Raw genomic sequence first — 22,759 nt, forward strand, 5'->3', positions numbered from 1 at the left:
ATTTAACTTTTCATTAATATTAGATGACACAAAGCCTATTTTCTTTCTCTGAAGACCTAGAAATTATTGCTTTCTAATTCTTTACAATTTTAATGACTCTGAGGTGCTATTTATCTTCCTTTTTGCTTATGTACTTAATACCTTTACCTTGATCCATAAAGAATTTGCTGCATCATGAAATGCTTATTTTAGGCACACCTATTAAGTCTGTACACACTGAGAAACACAAAGGGAGCTACAACTTCCGTGCCCTTCGATGAATCTTTTTCTAAAGAATGTCCTCCATTTCTGCCTCCGGAATTATCAGAGAGTTGATGTAAATAGTTGGATCTAGACAAAGTTTAAAAAATAACACATTTTTATTGTGCTGTTATGAAGAGTCTGTCTATTCCTGTGTAGGAGAGAGATCTTTTCATGCCACCTGCTAAGGATGGATACTCAGAACATTTGATAATGACCCATGGAATAAAGAATTAGACTGGTTGTCCTTACGACTGAAGTTGCTGGAGAGAAAAATGATGAAACAGATAGACACTCAACATTCATTCTTTTGCCAAGAAAAAAAATTGTAACATTGGTACTATTATGGATTGAAATGTGTCTCCTCAGTATGTGGGTCAACTTGGTTAGGCCATGATGCCAATATTGTGTGGTTGCCCACTGTTTTGTGATCTGATGTGATTATCCTATGTGCTGTAAATCCTAACCTCTATGTAGTTAAGAGGCAGGATTGGAGGCAGTTAGGTTAATGAGGTAGGACTCAATCTACAGGATTAGGTTGTATCTTGAGTCCATCTCTTTCGAGATATAAAAGAGAGAATCAGCAGAGAGGTGTGGGACCTCATACCACCAAGAAAGAATTGCCAGGAGCAGCGCATGTCCTTTGGACCTAGAGTCTGCAGTGAGGAATTCCTAGACCAGGGGAAAATTGATGACAAGGACCTTCCCCCAGAGCTGACAGAGAGAGAATGCCTTCCCCTGGAGCTGCCGGCGCCCTGAATCCAGACTTCTAGCCTCCTTGACTCTGAGAGAATAAATTTCTGTTTGTCAAAGCCATCCACTTGTGGCAATTCTGTTACAGCAGCACTAGATGACTAAGGCAGGTACGAAAACCACTGGATAGTCCCGGAGTATCAGCTTTTTAGAATTTAGCTGAAATCTCTAGCTCCTAGAAAGTCTTCTCTAGAAACCGTTTATCTTTATCCAGCATGTCTCTTGTTAAAATATCCAGTAGCTTTAGGAAAAAAAAAAAAGCTGTATACAAATATAGAAATTGTTTTCAACTGGCCTGGATTTTTAGACAGTCTCCAGTTAGAGGTCACATAATCTAATTTACTGCTTCCGTTCAATCAGATGAACAACTGTGCCTTGAGTCCTGCCTTTCATGGGGTTCTTCCCTCCCTGGGCACCCTCTTTTGATTGGCCTTTAGTATTCTTAAAGTCTTTATATAGATAAGTGAATCAGTTTTGTTAAAAAAAAAAACAAACTGAATGTTCATGTTCTATACTTGACAGAAGAGCCCTGGTGGCACAGTGGTTAAGAGCTACTACAAGCTACGTCCACTCACCAAAAGGTCGGCAGTTCGAATCCACCAGCTGCTCCTTGGAAACCCTGTGGGGGCAGTTCTACTCTGGCCTATAGGGTCACGATGAGTCAGAATCAACTGGATAGCAACAGGTTTTGTTTTTTTTTTTAGTACCTGATAGGAGACCTGGTGGTGCAATGGTTAAGTATTCAGCTGGTAACCAGAAGGTTGGCGATTCGAACCCACCCAGCAGCTCCGCGTGGGAGAAAGGGTGTAGAAGCCTGTGATCTCTTCCCGTAAAGATTGTAGCCTAGACAAGCCTATGAGACAGTTCTCTTTCATAGAGTGTCACTATGAGATGCCACGCAACAACAACAACATGCGTGGTAGAGATAGTCAGAGAACATTTTTATAAAAATTATAAGTTCAAGGTTTTAAAAATTGTCAGTGGAATATGTAATCATACAGCTCCTTGAAGTTTTCTGTTACTGTTATCCTCGGCTAGGATTGGGAAGGGTTAATAGAGGTCCTTCATGCCTTTGGTTTAAGTTGAGCCTGGTGGTCAGCTTCTACCTTTAGAGAAAATTCTCTCCTGTGCCTTAGCTCACTTGAGTACACACTCCAGTATTTTCTCTGGTAACCCCCAGACCCAGAGAAACCCGTAGCGCTTTAGTGTGAACCTACACATGGCTGAAGGAAAAGTACAAGGGACCAGATATTTATGTCATGTTGCCAGAGACTGGTCTCTGACATTTTCCAAGGTTCACAGGAATGTCAGACTCTACTAAAGACTGACTACACTGAACCTTGTGGTAATTGATTATTAATATTTATGTGAGAATCATTTAGATTTGTGTTTTCTCTGTTGAAATAGTATTTAAAATACAGGACATTTTACCATTATAACAGAAAGTAGAACTAGAAAATTATCGTTTTATCCTTCCCCTCTTTTCCAAAGAAGTGTTGTGAACAATCATTGTCTAGGCCCCGAAGACGTACCTGTATTTTTTTTATTCACTAGATACTCAGATTAAGTAATAACCATCATTTACAATGCTGCACGGAACTGGCTTTCGTACTTACTCCAAGCAGGTTTTCCCAGCAGATTTTCCCAAGGGAAATGAGGATACTGGTTTTTCCTCTGTATGATTCCTTTTGACAAGAGTTTGTGTACATTATTCACTTTTGGAAATTTTGTCAAAGTAGGCAGCTCTTTAGTGATTATTGGGTGACAATTACCCTCAAAAACTTGCAGAACACATTTGTGTCTTCTGTGAGCATAAAACGCTGAATCAGAATTTTACAGCCTCAGATTTAATGCACCTAACAAACTTCTTCTTTTTGTTTAAAACTAAAAAGATATTCATTCAGATGAATAGTGACTTAAGGAAATGGCCAATGTCAGGTCAGTTTATGCAGATTACATAAATCGGATGTAAACAAAACACTTGTGGATTCTCTGTCCTTTGCAACGAAAGGCAGTTCTATCTTTTACCATTCCAGCCAGCAGTCCTAGATATATATGTGTATGCGCACACATGCATACATACATACGCACAACACACACATACATGTCTGTTTTTTTTACTAAATGGCATGTACTGTCTATACACATGCCTCTTTGTTATGTATATCCCACAAGAAAATAATGCTTCATCTGGTTTGTTTAAGACCAGTGAGCCCTATATAGCGTTATATTTTTGTGAATGGGCGTGGGCTAGACCAGTGTCTCTCAAACTTCGAGTAACCTAAGATTCACCTGCAGAACTTATTTAAACCCGGATTCCTGGGTCCTACCCCAGAGGTTCTGATTCTCAGTAGGTCTAGGGTAGGCAAAAAAAATTTGCATTTCCAGCAGCCTCCCAGGTATTGGCTGATTCTGTTGCATTTTGGATCTCATTCTGAACAGCACTGGGTTAGACAATGTATTAGAATCAGAAATGCAACAAAAGAAAGAGAAGTTAAAGGAATGGAATTGATAAAGGTTACAGCATCTACCTATGGTGGGCCGAACAGTGGTCCCCAAAAAGGTGTGTCCATTGGAACCTCAGCGTGTGATCCTATTTGGAACAAGGGTCTTTGCAATTGTAATAAGGCAAGAGTCTCAAAATGACCTCATTCTGGATTAGGTGGGCCCTAAATCCAATGATGAATGTCCTTATAACAGACAGAAAAAGGGAAGACAGACATACGGGAGAAGGTTATGTGAAGACAGAGGTAGAGATTGAATTTATGTGTCCACAAGCCAAAGAATGCCAAGAATTGCCAACAGCCACCAAAAGCTAGAACCACCCACCAAGTTGATTCTGACTCATAGCAACTTTATAGGACAGAGTGGAATTGCCCCATAGGGTTTCCAGGGAGTGGGTGGTGGATTCCAACTGCCAACCTTTTGGTTAGGAGCCAAGCTTATAACCACTGCGCCACCAGGGATCCTAAATCTACTGCAAAAGACTTCCTTAGAGTGTTAAAAAGCAAAGATATCACTTTAAGGACTGCGGTGCGCCTGACCCAAGCCATGGTGTTTTCAGTCACCTCATATGCATATTAAAGCTGGGCAATGAATAAGGAAGACCAAAGAAGAATTGACCCCTTTGAATTGTGGTGCTGGTAAAGAATATTGAATATACCATGAACTGCCAAAAGAATGAACAAATTTGTCTTGGAAAAGTACAGCTGGAATACTCCTTAGAAGCAAGTTTGGCTAAACCACATCTCACATACTTTGTACATGTTGTCAGGAGGGATCAGTCCCCAGAGAATGACATCGTGCTCAGTAAAGTAGAGGATCAGCAAAAAACAGGAAGACCCTCAATGAGATGGATTGACACAGTGGCTGCAACAGTGGGCTCAAGCATAACGACAATCATGAGGATGGCAGGGGACCAGGCAGTGTTTTGTTCTGTTGTACATAGGGTCCCTATGAGTTGGAAGTGACTCGATGGCACCTAACAACAACATGACCACCAAAAGCTAGTAGAGGCATAGAATGGATTTTCCCTCAGAACTTCCAGAAGGATCCAACCTTGCCAACATACTGAGTTCAGGCTTTTAACATCCATAATCACTTCACATATATTCTATTCCTTTTTCTTCCTGTATTCCCAGTATAAAACTTTTTTCAGATGAGTATTAGACCTTATCATTCTATTATCTTAACTACTCTTTCGTAAGTGATTTCTCTCTGCTGTAGAATTTGATCTCTTCAGATCTACCTTGCAGACATTCTTTCTTGAGTGTCTCTAATAAACTAACTCATTCACTGAATTTTTTACGTACTTTATTTATTTATTTACTTTTTCGTTGGCTGAGTTTATTGGAAATATTTCTTTCCTTCTTTCTCTTTTGACTTCCACATTTCCAACTTATGCAATTTTCCCATTGTTGATTCATAGTTAAAACTTGCTGATACTTACTTCATTACTTTTTTTTTATTACTTTTTTTTTTATTAACTTTTATTGAGCTTCAAGTGAACGTTCACAAATCAAGTCAGTCTGTCACATATAAGTTTATATACACCTTACTCCGTACTCCCACTTGCTCTCCCCCTAATGAGTCAGCCCTTCCAGTCTCTCCTTTCGTGACAATTTTGCCAGCTTCCAACTCTCTCTATCCTCCCATCCCCCCTCCAGACAGGAGATGCCAATACAGTCTCAAGTGTCCACCTGATATAATTAGCTCACTCTTCATCAGCATCTCTCTCCTACCCTCTGTCTAGTCCCTTTCATGTCTGATGAGTTGTCTTCGGGGATGGTTCCTGTCCTATGCCAACAGAAGGTTTGGGGACCATGACCGCCGGGATTCCTCTAGTCACAGTCAGACCGTTAAGTATGGTCTTTTTATGAGAATTTGGGGTCTGCATCCCACTGATCTCCTGCTCCCTCAGGGGTTCTCTATTGTGCTCCCTGTCAGGGCAGTCATCGATTGTGGCTGGGCACCAACTAGTTCTTCTGGTCTCAGGATGATGTAGGTCTCTGGTTCATGTGGCCCTTTCTGTCTCTTGGGCTCTTAGTTGTCGTGTGACCTTGGTGTTCTTCATTCTCCTTTGATCCAGGTGGGTTGAGACCAATTGATGCATCTTAGATGGCCACTTGTTAGCATTTAAGACCCCAGACGCCACATTTCAAAGTGGGGTGCAGAATGTTTTCCTAATAGAATTATTTTGCCAATTGACTTAGAAGTCCCCTTAAACCGTGGTTCCCAAACCCCCGCCCTTGCTCTGCTGACCTTTGAAGCATTCATTTTATCCTGGAAACTTCTTTGCTCTTGGCCCAGTCCAATTGAGCTGACCTTCCATGTATTGAGTGTTGTCCTTCCCTTCACCTAAAGCAGTTCTTAGCTACTAATTAATCAGTAAAAAACCCTCTCCCTCCCTGCCTCCCTCCCCTCTTCGTAACCACAAAAATATGTGTTCTTCTCAGTTTATACTATTTCTCAAGATCTTATAATAGTGGTCTTATACAATACTTGTCCTTTTGCCTCTGACTGATTTCGCTCAGCATAATGCCTTCCAGGCTCCTCCATGTTATGAAATGTTCCACAGATTTGTCACTGTTCTTTATCGATGCGTAGTATTCCATTGTGTGAATATACCACAATTTATTTACCCATTCATCCGTTGATGGACACCTTGGTTGCTTCCAGCTTTTTGCTATTGTAAACAGAGCTGCAATAAACATGAGTGTGCATGTATCTGTGTGAAGGCTCTTGTATCTCTAGGGTATATTCCGAGGAGTGGGATTTCTGGGTTGTATGGTAGTTCTATTTCTAACTGTTTAAGATAACGCCAGATAGATTTCCAAAGTGGTTGTACCATTTTACATTCCCACCAGCAGTGTATAAGAGTTCCAATCTCTCCGCAGCCTCTCCAACATTTATTATTTTGTGTTTTTTGGATTAATGCCAGCCTTGTTGGAGTGAGATGGAATCTCATCGTAGTTTTAATTTGCATTTCTCTAATGGCTAATGATCGAGAGCATTTTCTCATGTATCTGTTAGCTACCTGAATATCTTCTTTAGTGAAGTGTGTGTTCATATCCTTTGCCCACTTCTTGATTGGTTTGTTTGTCTTTTTGTGGTTGAGTTTTAACAGAATCATATAGATTTTAGAGATCAGGCATTGGTCGGAGATGTCATAGCTGAAAATTCTTTCCCAGTCTGTAGGTGGTCTTTTTACTCTTTTGGTGAAGTCTTTAGATGAGCATAGGTGTTTGATTTTTAGGAGCTCCCAGTTTTCTGGTTTCTCTTCGTCATTTTTGGTAATGTTTTGTATTCTGTTTATGCCTTGTATTAGGGCTCCTAGGGTTGTCCCTATTTTTTCTTCCATGATCTTTATCGTTTTAGTCTTTATGTTTAGGTCTTTGATCCACTTGGAGTTAGTTTTTGTGCATGGTGTGAGGTATGGGTCCTGTTTCATTTTTTTGCAAATGGATATCCAGTTATGCCAGCACCATTGTTTTCCCCAATTAATTGACACTGGGCCTTTGTCAAATATCAGCTGCTCATATGTGGATGGATTCATATCTGGGTTCTCAATTCTGTTCCACTGGTCTATGTGCCTGTTGTTGTACCAGTACCAGGCTGTTTTGATTCCTGTGGCTGTGTAATAGGTTCTGAAATCAGGTAGAGTGAGGCCTCCCACTTTCTTCTTCTTTTTCAGTAGTGCTTTGCTTATCTGGGGCTTCTTTCCCTTCCATATGAAGTTGGTGATTTGTTTCTCTATCACCTTAAAAAATGACATTGGAATTTGGATCGGAAGTGCATTGTATGTATAGATGGCTTTTGGTAGAATAGACATTTTTACTATGTTAAGTCTTCCTATCCATGAGCAAGGTATGTTTTTCCACTTAAGTGTGTCCTTTTTAATTTCTTGTAGTAGAGCTTTGTAGTTTTCTTTGTATAGGTCTTTTACATCCTTGGTAAGATTTATTCCTAAGTATTTTATCTTCTTGGGGGCTACTGTGAATGGTATTGATTTGGTGATGTCCTCTTCGGTGTTCTTTTTGTTGATGTAGAGGAATCCAAGTGGTTTTTGTATGTTTATCTGATAACCTGAGACTCTGCCAAACTGTTCTATTAGTTTCAGTAGTTTTCTGGAGGATTCCTTGGGGTTTTCTGTGTATAAGATCATGTCATCTGCAAATAGAGATAATTTTACTTCCTCCTTGCCTATCCGGATGCCCTTTATTTCTTTGTCTAGCCTAATTGCCCTGGCTAGGACTTCTAGCACGATGTTGAATAAGAGCGGTGATAAAGGGCATCCTTGTCTGTTTCCCGTTCTCAAGGGAAATGCTTTCAGGTTCTCTCCATTTAGAGTGATGTTGGCTGTAGTCTTTGCATAAATGCCCTTTATTATGTTGAGGAATTTTCCTTCAATTCCTATTTTGGTGAGAGTTTTTATCATGAACAGGTGTTGGACTTTGTCAAATGCCTTTTCTGCATCAATTGATAAGATCATGTGGTTTTTGTCTTTTGTTTTATTTATGTGGTGGATTACATTAATGGTTTTTCTGATATTAAACCAGCCTTGCATACCTGGTATAAATCCCACTTGATCGTGGTGAATTATTTTTTTGATATGTTGTTAAATTCTATTGGCTAGAATTTTGTTGAGGATTTTTGCATCTATGTTCATGAGGGATATAGGTCTGTAATTTTCTTTTTTTGTAATGTCTTTACCTGGTTTTGGTATCAGGGATATGGTGGCTTCATAGAATGAGTTAGGTAGTATTCCGTCATTTTCTATGCTTTGAAATACCTTTAGTAGTAGCGGTGTTAACTCTTCTCTGAAGGTTTGGTAGAACTCTGCAGTGAAGCCGTCCGGGCCAGGGCTTTTTTTGTTGGGAGTTTTTTGATTACCGTTTCAATCTCTTTTTTTGTTACGGGTCTATTTAGTTGTTCTACTTCTGAATGTGTTAGTTTAGGTAGGTAGTGTTTTTCCAAGAATTCATCCATTTCTTCTAGGTTTGCAAATTTGTTAGAGTACAATTTTTTGTAGTAATCTGATATGATTCTTTTAACTTCAGTTGGGTCTGTTGTGATGTGGCCCTTCTCGTTTCTTATTCGGGTTATTTGTTTCCTTTCCTGTATTTCTTTAGTCAGTCTAGCCAATGGTTTATCAATTTTGTTAATTTTTTCAAAGAACCGGCTTTTGGCTTTGTTAATTCTTTCAATTGTTTTTCTGTTCTCTAATTCATTTAGTTCAGCTCTAATTTTTATTGTTTGTTTTCTTCTGGTGCCTGATGGATTCTTTTGTTGCTCACTTTCTATTTGTTCAAGTTGTAGGGACAGTTCTCTGATTTTGGCTCTTTCTTCTTTTTGTATGTGTGCGTTTATCGATATAAATTGGCCTCTGAGCACTGCTTTTGCTGTGTCCCAGAGGTTTTGATAGGAAGTATTTTCATTCTCGTTGCATTCGATGAATTTCCTTATTCCCTCCTTGATGTCTTCTATAACCCAGTCTTTTTTCAGGAGGGTATTGTTCATTTTCCAAGTATTTGATTTCTTTTCCCTAGTTTTTCTGTTATTGATCTCTAGTTTTATTGCCTTGTGATCTGAGAAGATGCTTTGTAATATTTCGATATTTTGGATTCTGCAAAAGTTTGTTTTATGACCTAATATGTGGTCTATTCTAGAGAATGTTCCATGTGCACTAGAAAAAAAAGTATATTTTGCAGCAGTTGGGTGGAGAGTTCTGTATAAGTCAATGAGGTCAAGTTGGTTGATTGTTGTAATTAGGTCTTCTGTGTCTCTATTGAGCTTCTTAATGGATGTCCTGTCCTCCGAAAGTGGTGTGTTGAAGTCTCCTAATTGTGGAGGTATCTATCTCACTTTTCAGTTCTGTTAAAATTTGATTTATGTATCTTGCAGCCCTGTCATTGGGTGCATAAATATTTAATATGGTTATGTCTTCCTGATCAATTTTCCCTTTAATCATTATGTAGTGTCCTTCTTTATCCTTTGTGGTGGATTTAAGTCTAAAGTCTTTTTGTCAGAAATTAATATTGCTACTCCTCTTCTTTTTTGCTTATTGTTTGCTTGCTATATTTTTTTCCATCCTTTGAGTTTTAGTTTGTTTGTGTCTCTAAGTCTAAAGTGTGTCTCTTGTAGGCAGCATATAGACGGATCGTGTTTCTTTATCCAGTCCGAGACTCTCTGTCTCTTTATTGGTGCATTTAGTCCATTTACATTCAGCGTAATTATAGATAACTAAGTGTTTAGTGTTGTCATTTTGATGCCTTTTTATGTGTGTTGTTGACAATTTCATTTTTCCACATACTTTTTTGTGCTGAGGCGTTTTTCTTAGTAAATTGTGAGATCCTCATTTTTGTAGTTTTTGACTTTGTTTGTTGAGTCGTTATGTTTTTCTTGGCTTTTATCTTGAGTTATGGAGTTGTTATACCTCTTTGTGGTTACCTTAATATTTACCCCTATTTTTCTAAGTAAAAACCTAACTTGTATTGTTCTATATCGCCTTGTATCACTCTCCATATGGCAGTTCTATGCCACCTGTATTTAGTCCCCCTTTTTGATTATTGTGATCTTTTACATATTGACATCAGTGATTCCCTGTTTTGAGCTTTTTTTTTTTTTAATTAATCTTAATTTGTTTTTGTGATTTCCCTATTTGAGTTGATATCAGGATGTTCTGTTTTGTGACCTTGTGTTGGTATCTGATATTATTGGTTTTCTGACCCAACAATATCCTTTAGTATTTCTTGTAGCTTTGGTTTGGTTTTTGCAAATTCTCTAAACTTGTGTTTATCTGTAAATATCTTAATTTCGCCTTCATATTTCAGAGAGAGTTCTGCTGGATATATGATCCTTTGCTGGCAGTTTTTCTCCTTCAGTGCTCTGTATATGTCGTCCCATTCCCTTCTTGCCTGCATGGTTTCTGCTGAGTAGTCCGAACTTATTCTTATTGATTCTCCCTTGAAGGAGACCTTTCTTTTCTCCCTGGCTGCTTTTAAAATTTTCTCTTTATCTTTGGTTTTGGCAAGTTTGATGATAATATGTCTTGGTGTTTTTCTTTTTGGATCAATCTTAAATGGGGTTCGATGAGCATCTTGGATAGATATCCTTTCGTCTTTCATGATGTCAGGGAAGTTTTGTGTCAGGAGTTCTTCAACTATGTTCTCTGTGTTTTCTGTCCTCCCTCCCTGTTCTGGGACTCCAATCACACGCAAGTTATCCTTCTTGATAGAGTCCCACATGATTCTTAGGGTTTCTTCATTTTTTTTTTAATTCTTTTATCTGATATTTTTTCAGCTATGTTGGTGTTAATTCCCTGGTCCTCCAGATTTCCCAGTCTGCATTCTAATTGCTCAAGTCTGCTCCTCTGACTTCCTATTGTGTTGTCTAATTCTGTAATTTTATTGTTAATCTTTTGGATTTCTACATGTTGTCTCTCTATGGATTCTTGCAACTTATTAATTTTTCCACTATGTTCTTGAATAATCTTTTTGAGTTCTTCAACAGTTTTATCAGTGTGTTCCTTGGCTTTTTCTGCAGTTTGCCTTATTTCGTTTGTGATGTCTTGAAGCATTCTGTAAATTAGTTTTTTATATTCTGTATCTGATAATTCCAGGATTGTATCTTCATTTGGGAAAGATTTTGATTCTTTTGTTTGGGGGGTTGGAGAAGCAGTCATGGTCTGCTTCTTTATGTGGTTTCATATGGACTGCTGTCTCCGAGCCATTACTGGGAAACTTGTTTTTCCAGAAAATTCGCTAAAGAAAAAATGCAGTCAGGTCCCTATCAGAACTGCCTTTGGATTATAACCGCCGCCTTGTTCCCTGTAAGGATGAAAGTCTGAGATTTGGATCATATATGCTTGGCTGTAGCTGGTTCTGTGTTTTTAGTCCAATTAGGGATGGATTTTTGGTCCCTGGGTTTTTTGTGGTTCCTTCTGTCAGGCCAGAAGAGTGGGTTAGGAAAAGACCAAAAGAAAAAAAAAGGGGGGGGGGGAAGCAAATCCGCCGCGGAGCCGGAGCCGTTCTCCCTCTGGCTCAGGAAATTCCAATGTTAATGAAGCCGCCTGGGGAGGGTGGGGGAGGGATCAGAGAGATAGGAGAGTAGCACCTCGGAATATAGCCAGAGTTGCTTGTCTTGCTTGGAATGACTATTTTATCTGAGATTCCCGAGGGGCGTGTCACCTATGTGTGCTGGCTGTGTGGAGATTGCCCCCGGGGGTCTGGCCCGCTGAAGCCGAGGTCAGATCCTCCGCTGCCAGTCCAAAGCCCAGCACCAAGGTTCCCTGGCTGGGACGCTGCCCTCCTGGCTCCAAAATCAGTCGCTGTTTCCCGGGGACTTTTTGTCCCGCCAGCCGCGTCGCCGTGCTGCCTCCGCGGGCTGGCTGGGCCCCCTCCCGGGGTTAGTTCAGGGGAGTAGAGCGCTCCGTTCTTGCGCCCTGACAGCGCCCAGTCAAAAGCCCAGCGCCAAGGTTCCCCTGCTGGGACGCTGCACTCCCGGCTCCCAAACCAGTCATTGCCTCCTGGGGACTTCTCCCACCAGCCACATCGCCATGCCGCCCGCGCGGACTTGCTGGGCCCCCTCCCGGGTTCAGTTCAGGGGGGTAGGGCTGCGCCCCTTGTTTCCGCCGTCACAAGATTTATGAGTTCATCTTCCCTGGGCCCAGACCTAATCTCGGCGCCAAGGTTACCTGGCTGGGACGCTGGCTCCAGGCTCTGAAAACAGTTGCTGCTTCCCCGTATTTGCTCGTTTTCCGTCTCTAAATCTGTGTTTGTTGTTCAGGGTTCGTAGATTGTTATGTATGTGATCGATTCACTTGTTTTTCCGAGTCTTTGTTGCAAGAGGAATCTGAGGTAGCGTCTACCTAGTCCGCCATCTTGGCCCCGCCACATACTTTATTTTTGTTGTTGAAAATATATACAACAGAACATTCACCAATTCAGCAATTTCTACAAGTATAATTCAGTGACACTGATTACATTCTTTGAGTTGTGCAACCATTCTCACCCTCCTTTTCTGAGTTGTTCCTAACCCATTAACATAAAATCACTGCCCCCTAAGTTTCCTACTTAACATTTCAAGTTGCTGTCCTCAGTTTGATTCCATATAGATAGTTCTTAAAGCAGACATTCTTTACTAGTTAAACTATTGTTTGGTTTTAAGAAGACTTCAAGGTATGTTTTTGGTTTAAGGTTTAAAGAGTATCTCAGGGCAGTTGTTTCAAGGGTTCATACAGCCTCCATGGCTCCAGAAAACCTACAGTCCATGAGAATTTGAAATTCTGTTCTGTATTTACCCCCTTTTGGTCAGAATTCTTCTGTAGAATCTTTGATCAAAATGTTCAGCAGTGGCAGCCAGGCACCATCCAGTTCTGGTCTCGTGGCAAAGGGGACGGTTGTTCATGGAGGCAAGCTATCTCACATTCCATTTCCCTCTCCTGTTCCTGACTCTCCTTTTCCTCTGTTGCTCCAGGTAAATAGAGACCAATTGCTGTACCTTAGACAGCTGTTTGCAAGCTTTTAAGACCCCAGGCAGTGAACTAGGAGGTGGGAGAGAAGTGCTAAACATGATATTAGATCAGTTAACTAGGATGTCCCATGAAACCATGACCCTAAACCTCCAAACCAAGGAAACGAATCCTTTGAGGTGTTTGGTTGTACATAAACAGACCCAGCAACTACTCTTTTTTTTTGTCATTGTTGTAATATATCTGTCACACACTTTTGCCAATCCAACTTTTTATAGGTGTACAACTTAATGACAGCAATTACATTAATCGGCTGTGCAACCCAACCATTAATCAATGTGATATTTCCATCACCGTAAACTAAAACTCACTACTCTGTAAGCAGTTTTCCCCCTTCCCCTATCCCACGCCTGTTAACCACTGATTAACTTTGGTCTGTATACATTCGCCTATTCTTGTCTTTTTATATAAGTGAGGTCATACAATATTTATCCTTTTGTGATTGACTGATTTCACTCAGCATAATGTCTTCAAGCTCCATCCATGTTGTAGCATGTGTCAAGACTTTATTTCTCTCACTGGTTGAATAGTATTCCATTGTATGTATACATTACATTTTGTTTATCTGTTCACCTGTTGACAGGCATTTAGGTTGTTTCCACCTTTTGGCTGTTGTGAACAGTGCTGCAAGGAACATCAGTGTACAGGTCTCTGTTTGAGTCTCTGCCTTCAAGTCTTTCAGGTTTATACCTAGAAGTGGAATTGCTGGCTCAATGCTAATTCTATTTTTAGTTTTTTGAGGAATTGTCACAGTTTTCCACAACAGTAATATCATTTTCCATTTTTTTTTGTACCATTAGTAGATAAGGTTTCCAGTTTCCCCACATCCTCGCCAATATTTGTTATTTTCTGTTTTTTTTTTTTTTTTAAGCCATTCTAGTGGGAGCGAAATGGTATCTCATTGTGGTTTTGATTTGTATCTCTCTGATGGCTAATGACATTGAGCATCTTTTCATGTGTTTGGTGGCCATTTGAATGTGTCTTTGGTGAAATGTTTATTCAAGTGCTTTGCCCATTTTTTGAGTGGGTTAGTTGCCTTTTTACTGTTAAGTTGTTGAAGTTTTGTATACATTTGGTTATTAGGTTCTTATCAGATATATAGTTTCTGAAGATATTCTCCCAGTTGGTAGCTTGTTTTTTTACTTTTTTGGTAAAGTTTCTTGATGTACAAAGGTTTTTAATTTCTTTGAGGTCTCATTTATTTATTTTTGTGTTTTGCTAGTTGTTCCTTTATTGGATAATTCATTTTTTTTTCCTCATATGGGTTTTTCTTTCTTAAACCCAATGGTGGAGGCCTGGTGGCACAGTGATAAAGCCTTTGCCTGCTATCCAAAAGGTTGGCAGTTCGAATCCACCATCTTCTTGGAAACTCTATGGGGCATTTCTACTCTGTCCTATATGGTCACTATAGTCGGAGTTGACTCCACGGCATTGGATTTTTGGAAGCCCAATCATTGCAGTGCTGGCACACAATATGTGGCAGTCGTCAGGGTCTGCTGGTATCAGTTATTCCCAAGCAGGTGCTCTGATGTCATGACCTTGTCTGTGGTGGCAGCTACCTAACTGTCCTTAGTCCTTGGGTATTTATTTTCCAAGCCTAGTTCTGCAGTCTTTCCATCAATTGCATGAGCTACCTGATATTCTTCTGGTGAATTTCTTTACTGCAGTGTTCGTTCACAAGACTTGGTTTCTATTATTTGTAACCAGGAAGGCTAATAGACCTAGTTTACAATACTAAACAGAACTTACACCAGCCTAAAGCCTCTGTATTTTGTATAGCTAAAAGACCCAGTTGGATTTTTTTTTTTTTTTAATGGTGCTTTGGGTGAAAGTTTACAGGACAAATTAAAGTTTCTCATAAAACAATTAATACCCAAATTGTTTTGTGACATATTTTGCCAACGCTGTGACGTGTCAACACTCTCCCATTTTCTACCTCGGGTTTCCTGTTTCCATTTGTCCAGTTTTCCTATCCCTCCCTGCCTTCTCATCTTTGCTTTTCGGCTAGTGTGCCCATTTAGTCTCATATATATAATTAAACTAGGAAGCACGTTCCTCGCATGCGTTATTGTTTGACCCATAAAACCAAAAATCAAACCCGTTGCCATCAAGTCGGTTCTGCCTCATAGTGACCCTGTAGCAATTGTTGTTTCTTTCTGTGTATAACATTTTCATGTGTTTTTATAATAGTGGTCTCATACAATATTTGTCTTTTTGTTATTGACTTATTTCACTCAGCATAATGCCCTAGAGATTCATCCATGTTGTGAGATGTTTTGCAGAGTCACCACTGTTCTTTATCTTTGCATAGTATTCCATTGTGTGTACATACCATAGTTTGTTTATCCATTCATCTTTTGATGGGCACTTAGGCTGCTTCCATCTTTTGTCTTTTTCTATTGTGAATACTGATGGCTGTGCATATGTCTATTCATGTGATGGCTCTTATTTCTCTAGTACATATTCCTAGAAGTGGAATTGCTGGATCCTATGGTATTTCTATTTCTAACTTTTTAAGGAAGCACCATATCATTTTCCAAAATGGTTTACCATTTTGCTTTCCCAGCAGCAGTGTGTAAGAGTTCAATCTCCCTGTAACCTCTCCAACATTTGTTATTTTCTTTTTTTTTTTGATTCATGCCAGTAATGTCGGGGTGAGATGGTATCTCATTGTAGTTTTGATTTGCATTTCAGTAATGGCTAGTGATCACAAGCACTTCCTCCCTTGTCTGTTAGCCACCTGAATGTCTTCTTTGGTGAATTGTCTGCTCATATCCTTTGCCCATTTTTTAATTGGATTATTTGTCTTTTTGTTATATAGGTGTTGGACTTTCCTACAGATTTTAGAAATTAGGGCTTCGTCATATGTCATAGCCAAAAAATTTTTCCCAGTCTGTATGTTCTCTTTTCACTCTTTTTGTGGTCTTTTGACGAACATAAATGTTTAAATTTAGAAGATCCCTGTTATCTAGCTTTTTTTGTATTGTTATTGTGTTGTTTTTGTATTGTTAGTTATGGTTTGTGTCCTGTTTATGCCCTATGTTAGGGCCCCTGGCATTGACCTTATTTTTTCTTCCATGATCTTCATAATTTTTGTTTTATATTTAGGTCTTTTTTTTTTTTTGATGCACTTTGCATTAGTTTCTGTGTATGGTGTGAGGTATGGGTTCTTTTTCATTTTTTAACAGATGGGCATTTAGTTTTGCCAGCACCATTTGTTAAAAAGACTGCCTTTTCCCTATTTAACAGACTTTGAGTCTTTGTCAAAGATCAGGTGGCCCTAGGTAGATGGATTGACATCTGGGTTCTCAATTCTGTTTCATTGGTCAGTGTGTCTGTCGTTGTGCCAGTACCAGGCTGTACTGACTACTGTAGATATGTAGTTTTGTTTTTCTTCTTCAATAATGGCTTACTTATCCAGGGCCTCTTTCCTTTCCATATGAAGTTATTGATTAGGTTTTCCATCTCGTTAAAAAATGCTGTTGGTATTTGGATCAGGATTGCATTGTATTTGTGCATTGCTTTGGGTTTTTGGGTAGAATTGACATTTTCACAATGTTGAGCCTACGTATCCATGAGCATGGTATGTTTTTCCGTTTATGTAGGTCTTGTTTGGTTTCTTGCAGTAGCGTTTTGTGGTTTTCTTTGTACAGGTCTTTTACATCCCTGGTTAGATTAATTCCTGAGTTTTCTCTCTCTTTTTTTTTTTTTTGGTGGGGGTGGATGTTACAAATGGTTATTATGCATTGGAACTGACTCGATGGCAGTGGGCTTGGTTTGGTTTTAGTATTACAAATGGTATTGCTTTCCTGATTTCCTTTTCATAGTTCTCTTTATTGGTCTATAGGAATCCAACTGATTTAATCATGTTTATCTTGTATCCTACTATTCTGGTGAATCTTTCTATTAGTTCCAATAGTTTTCTTGTGGAGTCTTTAGGGTCCTCTATATATAATTTCATATCATACATGAATAGGGATAGTGCTACTTCTTCCTCACCAATTTGGATGCCCTTTGTTTCTTTTTCTTGCCTTATTGCCCTATCTAGGACTTTCCCTTACAACATTAGATAGGAGTGGTGATAAAGGGCATCCTTGTCTGCTTCCTGCTCTCAGGGGGAATGTTTTCAGTCTCTCCCCATTGAGAATGATGTTGGCTGTTGGTTTTGTGTAGATGCTCTTTATTATGTGAGGAATTTCCCTTCTATTCCTGTCTTATTGAGAGTTTTTATCAGGAATGGATGTTGGACTTTTTCGAATGCATTTTCTGCATTGATTGAGATGATCATGTGATTTTTTTGTTTTATTTGGTGGATTATGTTGATTGATTTTCTAATGTTGAATCATCTTTGCATACCTGGTATGAATCCCGTTTGGTTGTGGTGCATTATTTTTTTGATATGATGCTGTATCCTATTGGCTAGAATTTTGTTGAGAATTTTTGCATCTATATTCATGAGAGATATTGGTCTGTAATTCGTTCTTAAAAGCTAGGCCTGACAGCCTTGCCCTGCATTATCTTTGTGATGGTTAAGCTTGTGTGTCAGCTTGGCTGGGCCATGATTCTCAGTGTTTTGACAGCCGTATAATGTTGTGATCTCTTCATTGTTGAGATTTGATATGTGATCACCCTTAGGATGGGATCTGCTGTGAATAGCCAATCATTGAAAGGGAGTTTCAAATATAAGCAGACCTTCTGGCAAGGCTTGGGGGATTTTTGCTTGTGCTGGATCCTGCATCTGGCTCCTGTTTGTCTACCCTCTGGTTCTTGGGACTTGAGCTAGTAGCTTACCTATGGTCTTGCCTGAGGATCTTGGGATTCGTCAATCTTCACAGCCTCTGAGCAAGAGCCTTGCTCTCTGACCTGCTGATCTTGGGTTCACTAGCCCCTGCATCTACGTAAATCAGGAAAAGCCTCTATCCTGACCCAGACTTGGGACATTCCAACCTGTACAACTACATGAGCCATTTCCTTGATGTAAATCTCTCTTTCTATGTATTTATATGCTTTACTGGTTTTGCTTCTCTAGAGCCCAGCCTAAGACATTTGGTACCGAGAATAGTTCTAGAGAAACAAAACTGTAAGGATGAGTTTTCTAAATTGGATCTCAGGCCTGGTTAGTCTTAAAAATGTTGTTGACTTTGCTTCCAGTGATAAAGAGGGCACTGCTGATCCATGGTGTGAGGTGATCTCATGTGGTTCTTTTACTTTGTTCTATTGATTTGTTTTTTGTTTATTGATGTGGTGTATTACATTGATTTTCTAATGTTGAACCACCGTTTCATTCCTAGAATAAATCCCACTTGTTCATGGTGTATGACTGTTTTAATATGCCGTTGGACTCTGTCCACTAGTATTTTAGTTGAGGATTTTTGCATCTATATTCATAAGAGATATTGACCGGTAGTTTTCTTGTGGTATCTTTGTTTTGTTTTGGTACCAGGGTTAAGTCTGCTGCATAGAATGAATTAGAGAGTATTCCTTCCTTCTCTATCTTCTGGAAGAATTTAAACAAGATTGATGTCAGTTCTGTAAATGTTCGGTATAATTCATCAAGGAAACCATCTGGTCCAGGACTTTTTTTGGGGGGAGGGTTTTGGTCACTGATTCAATCTCTTCACTTATTATGGGTCTGTTGAGATTTTCTGTTTCCTCTTGAGTCAGTTTGTGTAGGTTCTGTGCTTTTAAGAATTTGTCCACTTTATCAAGTTTATCCCTTTATAATTTTTCATAATATTCTGTCATAATTTCCTTTATTTCTACTGGTCAGTTATAATGTCCCTGCTTACATTTCTTATTTTGGTTATTTGCATTTTTTCTCTTTTTTTCTGTGTCAGTGTAGCTAAAGGCTTGTCAATATTATTTTCAAAGAACCAACTTCTGGTTTTATTGATTCTCTGTATTGTTTTTCTGTTTTATTTATTTCTGATCTGGTCTTTGCTATTTCTTTTCTTCTGGAAAGTTTAGGCTTAGTTTGCTGTTCTTTTTCTAGTTCCTTGAGTTTTAGTGTTAGGCTGTTAATTTTAGATTTTGTTCCTTTTTTCATGTAGGCATTTATTGCTATAAGTTTCCCTCTGAGTACTGCTATTGCTGAATCCTTTAAGTTTTGGTATGTTATGCTTTCATTTTCGTTTGACTCTAAGAAATTTGTAATTTCTCTTTTGATTTCATCCTTGACTCATTTGTTGTTCAATAGTGTGTTGTTTAATCGTTCACTGAATTTTAATTTTACTAACTTTACTTTCTTTTTCTGGGAAAGGTTGGTTCTCACTCAAATCTTTCTATATTTTTTTTGTCATAGAGACTGGACCTTGTTCATTTTGGTTTCTATTTATTTTTTGCTATTCTATTAATAACTTAAAGCATATTTATTTTTAACAGTTTTTATTAATATCACGTAAGCATATAAAAAAAACAAACACAAATCATAAGTGTAAAGCTGGAAGAATTTTCACAAAATGAACATTCCTTTGTAAATTGAATAAACAGAAAATTTCTGGAATGTTCTCTCCTAGTCATATTCCCCTGCCCCAAGGATAAACATCCCAATTTCTGTGGCCAGTCCAAAAAGAAACTCAGAGCCCTGGTGGTATAGTGGTTAAGAGCTCAGCTGCCAACCAAAAAGTTTGGTAGTTTGAGTCTGTTAGCTGCTTCTTGGAAATACTATGGGCAGTTCTACTCTGTCCTACAGGGTTGATATGAGTTGGATTTGGGTCGAAAGCAACAGGTTAACAGAGACTGGCACTAAAAGAAATTTTCCTCCTTCTTCTTTGTCATTTTCAGAAGATGAATAAATTTTTAATTTTATGATGAATAGATTAATTTTACCTGTTTCTGAATTATATATATATGAAACTATACAATTTTTCTTTTTCAGGAAATTTCATGTGCCCTTCATTGTAATACTTCTGAATTAATGGTGTTAGAGAGCCTATGTATGTCTGTACATTAATTGTGCCGTTTGTTTTTACTTCTGACCTTAATGATTTTAGAGATCCTGGATAAACCTTTTTGCCAATTATTTGATCTTTGGGAATTCTGCTGTGCAAACAAGCATAAATTTTAATTTCTCACTTTCATGGTATAGGCCTGAAGCTTTCATTCTTTTAAAATTACTGCTCTTTTTTTTGTCCAATTGCCTGGACAAATTACATATTACCTTGTTTCTTTTCTGTCCTGGTGAGTAGAGTTTTTTCCAATTATCTTTTAATGCAGAAAGCCCTTTAAGTCCCCATGTTTTAGAGGACATTTTCAATATAGCTCTCTAACTAGTATGGACCCAAAACATGTCACTTGTCTTTGCTTAGACATTAAAACTACAACCTCAAGCTTTTTTGGCCCTATCTTTTTAAAATTCCTTGTAGGCCTTTGCCATGTCTGTGCACACCTGTAACTACAGCTATGCCTTCCACATACTTCCAGCATATGAATGTTTTATTTTCTTTTCTTAAAGATCAGATATGTCTGAAAACTTAAATTTTGTTTTATTTAGTATTTTTATGTGTTTGTGAAAGTGGGTAAGGGGTGGAGATAGGGAGAAGGCATCCACATCTGATCATTCTACCATTTTCCTGGAAGTTGAGATCAATCCAATTGCAGTCTTGTGACTGTGAGGTGGCTGACCGGAATTATTGATGGTGTTTAGGGCTATGAGTCAGAGTTTTCTTCTGTGCAAAGTTATACTAAACTGATCTAGCCCCATATGACCTAATTCATTGTTTTTGTCGTTTTATAGATACGAGTTTCCAAAAATAATACAGAAAAGAAAAAGCCTAAATTTAGAAAAAGGAAAAGGTATGCTCTTTAAAATTAAAAAAGTATTACGATAAAATTAAAATCTGTCTTTCTCTCCACATATATATATGTATGTAACCAAAACCAAACCCGTTGCTGTCGAGTCAATTCTGACTCATATATACATATATGTGTATGTATATATATACTCACAAATATATATATAATTAAATTATTACATGACATTTTCTCCCTGATTCTTGTTTCTGTTTCTCTAGGAAAACATTGTGTTTAAAATTTTCTAAAAGAATTAAAATGATAAGTAGTAGCTTTAGAAGTATGAAGAAAGTTTTATATTTATAGAAATATATTGAACCAGAACTTTCAATGATTAATATTACGTGAGCAACCAGATGAGAAGCAGATTTTTTATTTAAGATAGGTAATGCAAACCAGAATCAGGCCTTCATGATGAACTAATAAGCCACTAATGAGAAGTCTTGGTTTATCATTGAACCAGCCATAGAGTTTATTTACTTACTTATTTTCTTAATGAATGGTAATCAGGACTGTGTTGAAAAGGAATCCTACTCAAAAACAAGGTCTCTGGCACTAATAGATATTCCTTCTTCTTTGTCATTTTTAGAAGGTGTGTAGATTTTTTAAAAGAATTTTTACTGCTTTATCTCATTTACACTTCACAGGGACCCCAGCAAGTAGGTTGAGAAAAAGGTTGAGGGCATATCATAATTATCTCCATTTAGCAGATAAAGAATTCGTGACTTAGAGAAGTAACTTTTGCAAGATTTTATGGTTACAGCAAATGAGTTTGAACAACCATCTTCTGGCTAAATCAGAAAATCTTAGTTCTGTCATGCTCAGCCATTTTTCTGTATTGGCAAATTTCTCAGTTTCTTTGAACCTTGGTTTCTTCATAGAATGAGAGTAAAAATTACTTAGTAGGTGTTTCCCAGGGTCGGGGAAAGGATTGCATGAAGTAGCCTCTAGTACAGTGCTTAGTACACTGTGTGTGCTTTACACAGTGTGTTCTCAAATCAGTATGAGTCCTCTTTGATTTTTTTTGCACTGAATCATGCTGCTTTACTTGCTGTATAAAACAACCAAAAAAAAAAAAAAAAAAAGTACCTCAAGAGAAAGACATATATATTCATGATCTACAATTACCAATGAATATACATGACTGGTTATTTAAATATACCCAAATGATCTTTTGAAGCTAAATCGTTCAAATTCTTTTTCTAGGAAAGCTATTTTAAAATGCTCTTTTGAAAATGTTTGTTCAGATGATGCCTTATCAAAGGAAAACATGGGTATGTGACAGCCTGTTCTACTTTTAGTTCTTTTACCTACATTTACTTTCACAAAAAGTAGTCGTAGTCATTTGAAGGGAAAAAAAAAAAATCTGTTCTTGGCTATAGCTTGGCTGTAACAATATATGAAAAATATTCATGGGACATTCTTGGTATTGATTTACATACTAGGGGTTTTCCATTGTTTTTAGGTTTTTATTCCCACAAATTGTATTTTCTCTGGCTTTGTCATAAGTTAATTCTTTTATTTTAATGAAGCACTAATAAGGTTGATGCCATCAGTTGTGGGAAAAAAATCCCAGCAACAGTACATTTCAATCCAGACCTCTCCATTCCAAATTCATTGAGGCCCTAGGGGTGCCAAAGTGAGAGAAGGAGGAAAACAGGAGCCTGAGGCTTCCAGCTGAATTAATTACCTTTGGTATTAGAACACAGTAGGGTGAATGTGGAATGCAAAGAGACAGTTTTAATTCTCAAAGCCTATTTACTCTTCCTACATTTTCAGTAGTCTTGAAAGGCAAGCAAATGCTTATTTACAGGGTGGAACATTGGCAGCCTTGCAAAGAGGTTTTAAAGCCTGTTAAACCCCAAGGAGTTACTCATGCCACGTTCCCTTTCCATTGCAGCCACCTCCAGATCCTAAGGCACTGCGTTGCAATTGACTAAATAA

General features: G+C 38.3%; 1 protein-coding gene across 2 annotated transcripts in view; it reads left to right on the top strand.

Annotated features, from left to right (window-relative positions):
- Positions 1 to 22,759, top strand: part of ZCWPW2 (zinc finger CW-type and PWWP domain containing 2) — a 96,269-nt gene that overhangs the window by 59,129 nt on the left and 14,381 nt on the right. Inside the window, exons 5-6 of one of the 2 annotated variants that reach the window (XM_003415720.3) lie at positions 20,760 to 20,818; positions 22,022 to 22,089. In XM_003415720.3, coding sequence (XP_003415768.2) covers positions 20,760 to 20,818; positions 22,022 to 22,089 — 127 coding nt within the window. The remainder of the gene's footprint in view (positions 1 to 20,759; positions 20,819 to 22,021; positions 22,090 to 22,759) is intronic. The other variant, XM_023554886.2, reaches the window with a different exon arrangement.

This window comes from Loxodonta africana, chromosome 27, assembly GCF_030014295.1.
Source record: "Loxodonta africana isolate mLoxAfr1 chromosome 27, mLoxAfr1.hap2, whole genome shotgun sequence".
NCBI lineage: Eukaryota > Metazoa > Chordata > Mammalia > Proboscidea > Elephantidae > Loxodonta > Loxodonta africana.